This window comes from Oncorhynchus clarkii, chromosome 21 (assembly GCF_045791955.1).
Source record: "Oncorhynchus clarkii lewisi isolate Uvic-CL-2024 chromosome 21, UVic_Ocla_1.0, whole genome shotgun sequence".
Classification (NCBI taxonomy): Eukaryota; Metazoa; Chordata; class Actinopteri; order Salmoniformes; family Salmonidae; genus Oncorhynchus; species Oncorhynchus clarkii.
The window spans coordinates 28,747,129-28,753,335 of NC_092167.1; the positions used below are offsets into that span (position 1 = coordinate 28,747,129).

The 6,207-nt window shown below is 43.5% G+C and overlaps 1 protein-coding gene and 1 non-coding gene across 2 annotated transcripts; both read right to left on the bottom strand.

The window, feature by feature from the left end:
• Positions 1–745: 745 nt before the first annotated feature.
• LOC139379376 (small nuclear RNA activating complex, polypeptide 2) lies at positions 746–5,181 on the bottom strand. The gene is made up of 6 exons (XM_071122185.1): positions 5,061–5,181; positions 4,432–4,670; positions 3,876–4,049; positions 2,540–3,296; positions 2,003–2,091; positions 746–1,599 (listed from the first exon to the last, which is right to left on the bottom strand). The coding sequence occupies exons 2-6, from the start codon at positions 4,660–4,662 to the stop codon at positions 991–993; spliced, it is 1,860 nt and encodes a 619-aa protein (XP_070978286.1). The 5' UTR covers positions 4,663–4,670; positions 5,061–5,181; the 3' UTR covers positions 746–990.
• A 151-nt stretch (positions 5,182–5,332) lies between these two features.
• On the bottom strand, positions 5,333–5,414 carry trnal-aag (transfer RNA leucine (anticodon AAG)). The gene has a single exon. It is a non-coding gene; the product is annotated as a tRNA-Leu (tRNA).
• Positions 5,415–6,207: the final 793 nt, after the last annotated feature.

The following is a 6,207-nucleotide window of genomic DNA, read 5'->3' on the forward strand; positions in this document are numbered from 1 at the left end:
TATACTGTATTTCTTTGTCGTCAAAATTTGCAAAAATTTGTCTAGCGCTTTTGGAATTTCTGATGCTCCCAGAATGTCTAGCTTTCATTTCAATGACTGTTAGCAAGCTGGACAAAAGTGAAGAGACTATAAATGAAGGTCCAATATAATTTCTACAAACTTTTGATTTGGTTTTAGTAATTTCAATGTCGATAGACATCGTTTTGCTGCGACAAAAAAATAAATAAAATCTGATTGTATAGGCTCTCGGGCCTTGAGTTTGACAATTGTCATTCAACCGGTTTAAAAAAGCTGTAAAATATGTTATACTGTGGTTGCACTTTATAAACTGGTGTACTTTCATGATAAATTACTACATAGGGATACTATGGAGGAGCTAATGTTGACTTATTCCATACTTAAATACCTTTTTTCAATATTGCCTGACAGTTTATGATAAGCAGACCGGAGATAAAGTCACTCTGAGATGTCTTGGATCATCCTTTAAATCAGTGTTTCATCGACCACCGGGAAAAAAAGATCTGTATTGGAAGGTCTCTTCTTTGGGAGCGACGACTGAATGAAACAGCAAAAACTGTTTTACCAATGATATGATGCAACTTATGCCAGTTTGACAATTAGCAGTACTCATTTTTAACGTTGGTACTAAAGCGAATGAATAATGTTGTAATATCACATGTATATAATAACATGGCCTAACAACGTGTCTGTATACAGAGAACAGATATTGAACACTCAAAACATCTTTGAAATGTGTAATAAAATCAAATATTTATTTCCTGACTCATTTTTGTAAACTGCATAATATCAAAGCAACCAAAAATGACAAACCACAATCAAATGAACCATGAATGAAGGTTAAAGTGAGACATTTCTAATTAAAGAACTTAAGTACTGCTGTACTAATCCAAGGCTTTAGAACATTCTATGAAATCCTCAAGTTGTCAGCTATTTTGTTTTTTCCGTCTCAAAATTTAAACAAAATGGAGGCTACTGTAACACAACCTCGTCCAGCGACTGGATCTGTTTCCGTGCCAACAGTTTCAAAGGCACCATGAAGGGGTTAAGGGGACAGAGTCCCGCCTTCTCCCAGTCAGATTTTCTTTGCGTAGCCGTCCCTGACTTTGCTGACGTGTCATTGGTCGTGGGCGTTTGTCCCTGGGCTTGTCCATTGTCCTGTGAAGGCGCGACAGTCTCAGTTCCCGCTCTTTCCTCTGTACTCCCCTGCAACGGCACAGCCCCATCCTTAGCAACGGAATTGGAACACCCGGCGACCAGGTTGGCAGGCACCACCGTTGCAGCCACACCCTGATTGGTTGAGGTGCATTCCATCCCATCACTTCCCAGACCATCTGGCATTCCACTAATAGCCACACCTCTTCCTCCTTCTACCTGACTCCCCTGTTGTACTTGAAGTGGGGCCCCCACCTTGTCACCAGCATCTAGACTTGGGGGCGTTGTCACAGCAACAAGTATTGCTCCTCCATCTGTTGCTCCATCTTGTCTTCTTTGATCTCCCGCTGCTGAGGACCAGGGCCTCCCAGTACCAGTGCCCTCCTGGGTCACTTTGGGAACCGGGGCTGAGAACCGTTCATGGACCTAGGGGTGAGAAGAAAACAGAGCAATGTTGTCAAAAATATCTCAAAAGGGAGAGATGGTGGAAAGAATATATTAAAAAGAGAAAACGTAAGATGGTGGAGAGGTCTGACTAGCAAAAGGGCAAACTCCCTCACACAGAAATGAGTGAGGTGGAGATCTATGACCCATCCGCAATTCTAGGCCTGGGCCCGTACTCACAAAGAGTCTCAAAGTTAGAGTGGTGATCTAGGATCAGGTCCCAACTCGTATTCCTTGCTAAATTAAAAAGCTAAACTGATCATAGAGCTGCACTAATACTTTGTGGATAAAGTTCCAGGTCTTATTCATTATGATTTAAAAAGTTAAACTGATCCTAGATCAGCTGGGCAATCTGATCTTAGATCTGCAGTTGAGTGTACAGTACCTGGAGCAGGTGGTGCTGCAGTCTGGCACAGTCCAGGAGGGGGAGCTCTTCAGGCAGAGACATCAGCAGGTCCAGTATTATAGCACTTTCTGGGGAAAAAGAAGTCAAAGAAGAACAGGAACAAGAAGAAGATTATGATGAGGAAATGGGACAGACTGGCCAATCTTTTTGCAACATATGAATGTGACAGAGCATGTTGACCACATTGGAAATAGCCTAGTGCTCTAATGTGTTATCCTCTTGACCCAAATGCATCTTTACAAGCAATTGGTTGTATAACAAGCAGGGTTGGGGTCAATTCCATTTCAATCCCGGTATATTCCAGAACTACACAAAAATTCCAATTATCTTCAACGCTTTTCAAATGGGAATATGAACAATTAAAATTTGGTTAACTTTCTGAATTGACTGGAATTTAAAATGGAATTGACCCCAACCCTGGTAAGACATGTAGAAAGAAAGAAACCAGATTATCGACTGTCATAAGGTAAAAAGTGTATAACTTACACCCCACCCCAACAATAGCTATCATCTCACCCATAGGAGTCAGTTTGAAGCATTCACTCTGCACATGGACCGTACTTAAGAACCGATAGATCTTCTCAAAGTCCACAATGCTCCCCAGGCCTGTGTATCTAGGTGTGTTCTCATCTGCATGTTTACTTTTCCTTGGCCCAGCCCCGGGATGCTGAGGCTGCGGCCTAATAGAGGAGGCTGCAGCAGAGGGCTGTTGTTGTTTTGACACATCGGCAGGGGCAGGAGAGGACGTCACTGCCAGCTGAGCGGAAGGGACGTTGGACATGGTCTGCCCATGCGCGCCACCTTGTGCCACCGACTGGGACTGCAGTGTTGTAGTAGGACCAGACAATGAGGCAGAAAGGGACTGTACAGGCATTGGTACTGTAAGCAGAGTGGAAATGGCAGACCCTTCTTGAATCTGACTGAGGATGCTGGAGTTAGAGCAACCAGGCTGGGGTAGGGCTCCAACCGTAGAGGCTGGTGTAGTGGTCCTGCCTTTCTGTTTGGACGCGCCAGAACCGGGGTTCATTGTGGACGGCTGGGTGGCGGGAACACCAGAGACTGCAGGTGGTGGTTGGGGTGTAGAAGCAATGTTAAACACTATAGGGCTCTTAGATACCCCTGAGGGGGCTGGGTTTTTTGGGTAGATAGGTGTGGGTATGGGTCTAGGTGGTATGGTCTTAAAGTTAGAGCGTTGTTGCTTAGGGAGGTAGTCTTCTCGAGGCGGGTCCGAGTTGGTCAGGCTGCCGGGCTCTGTGGCTGAGATAACTAGCATCTGGAGAGAAGATTGAGGGAGAAGGGAAGAGAGCGATAGAGGGGAGATGGGAGAGAGAGAGAGAGTTTGTAACTTTCAATCTTGAATATGTCTAGACTATCATCTAAATATTTAAGCCTCGTCAAATCAAAATGTTATTGATCGCATACACATATTTAGCAGATGTTATTGTGGGTGTAGCGAAATGCTTGTGTTCCTAGCTCCAACGGTGCAGTAGTGTCTAACAATTTCACAACAATACACTCAAATCTAAAAGTAAAATAATGGAATTATGAAATATATAAATATTAGGACGAGCAATGTCAGAGTGGCATTGACAGTAGAATCAAATACAGTATATACATATGAAATGAGTAAAGCACTATGTAAACATTATTAAAGTGGCCAGTGATTCCATGTCTTTGTATATAGGGCATCAGCCTCCAAGGTGCAGGGTTGAGTAACCAGGTGGTAGCCGGCTAGTGATGTTTTAGTCCATATGTTTGCACTGTTTTCTAACATAACTGCCCCTTTTGAGATACTTTCACCTTCCCTTGAAAGACGTGGTATTGTGTATTATATATATATAAATTAACAGACCTGAGCGAAGGCTGAGGTAATGGGTTCCTCCAGAGCTCCAGCCATATCATGGGCCAGTTCAGCCCACAGCTGGATGGGCTTCAGGGCTGCCTTCTGCTCAGACCTCTGCTTCTTCACCTGGCCCACCACCGCTCTCAGCACATGCATCATCAGAGACTCCAACTGGGACTGGATCTGGGAGGGAGAGTGGATGGAAGAGAAACACTAATTGGTGTGTTGTGTATGAACGTACGATACAGAACTGGACACACACACACAGTCATGCGCAGCTAACCTTGTGGGGCCATACAATTCAGTCCCATTCAACATCCTATTTTCCCTAACCCTAAATCGAACCTTAACCCCCCTAGAAATAGCATTTAAACTTATGGGAACCAACATAATGTCCCCAGTTGTCAAATGTTTGTTTACTATTCGTGTAGAGAGCGAGACACCGAGAGACACAGAAAGAGACAGACAAACAAACAGACAGAGAGAGACAGAGAGAAATACATCTCTCACATGCACAATGAATGATCGTGACCTCAATTTGAAATGCACTTTCTAGCTAACTTACTTCTTCTCTGGACTGCTTGGGAAGTTTTTCGTGCAGGGCCTCTAGGTCTATTGCCCCGTGAATCCCGCCAGTCATCTTGTTCTGCTTGTTGAGGCACCGCAGCAGGACCTGTTGCTCCGTCCGACTCCATCCCGTGCACGCGAACTTTGGTTTTCGCTTCGAGACAGTCTTTTCGGTCTTCTTGTTCACATAGCGCGTCGGTTGTATTCGAGAACGAGAGGGCGGCTTCATTGTGTTAGCTAGGTAGCAACGTTTAGTTGGATGGAAGACAAACAATTAGACAGGAGCTATCGTAGCTAGCACTGGTCCACGCGCATGCGTCGGGTTTCCAATTAGCGTTACGCGCTGACGTATTCGCGTGGACCAGAGCTAGTCTGGCGGTATACAAAGTGCTCAAGTCGTTTTCCTATTTTGGAGTAATGGCACCCTGTACAAACAGAGACAACTTATCCAGCAACACATTTGCTTTGATGAAAGGATATAGTAAAATGGAACGCGACAAAAGAGTGCAGAGGCAACTCGTTGTCGTCGCGCGAAAGACCAGAGTTAGCTTGCTAACTACAAAGCTATCCTTGTCCCAGTCCCTAAATTATAGTTTGTTATCGACGTGATAAAGTGCAAGTAGATACCTGTAAATGTTGAGTTTTATCCGGAAAGAGTGAATCCTGTTCTGTTTCTATACCTAACCTTGACAACACGTTTTCTGCTCAAGAATCAATACACTACGGACTGCCGCAGGTTAAAAAAAGTACGAACAATGTACCACTCGAGAAACGCGTTCTGGAAATACAAACTACATTTTGTAATGATGTGAGTGACTTTTGCACATTAAAGGAAATATATCATAGATTATAGTCGTATATGAAATATAATTATGAAAATTTAAACAAATAAAAAACATTGGCAGCGGTGGGATTCGAACCCACGCCCCCGAAGAGACTGGAGCCTTAATCCAGCGCCTTAGACCGCTCGGCCACGCTACCGTTGCGCCCAGAATGAACTGTACAAGTTTATGTTTCATTTCTTTGAATTCATCTGACTCGCTAATGAAGACCAGCAGACATATCCCACCATTTACACTACATAACCAAATGTATGTGGACACCTTTGCTGATATAACACCCTCCACTCTTCTGGGAACGCTTTCCATTAGATGTTGGAACATTACTGCAGGGACTTGTTTCCATTCAGTCACAAGAGCGTTAGTGAGGTTGGGCACTGATGTTGGCCGATTAGGCCTGGCAGCCAGTCGACGTTCCAATTCATCCCAAAGGTGTTCGATGGGGTTGAGGTCAGGGTTCTATGCAGGCCAGTCAAGTTCTTCCACACCAATCTTCACAAACCATTTCTGTATTTTTTCTACTTTGTGCACCAGGGCAGTAGCTGTGTGTGGGTAAAATCACTGGGAAAGCAAAGCCACCCATATTACTTGCTATGTGTTGTAATAGTTCAATAATTTATTCAAATGCCTTGCGAATGTGATATTGGCCTAGAGACCGAGACAATAAGAAGACACAGTGGCAGGATAAATTCACTGCACCTTTATTTGATCACAAAAAGTCCACAAAGCATATTGCATGTGGGTGATTTTAGCAAATACGGGGCTTTATGTGTCTCAGGGTTAGATCTTTAATACAACATTTTCATTTAGATTTGTTTATTTCAAATTAAGTAGAGACTAAAATAACCTTACATTTTTCAGCTTTCAAAATGTTTTTTAATTTTATTTTCTAAAGTATTTCATGTCTGTATTTCACTGTTTTGCACTATTTTTGT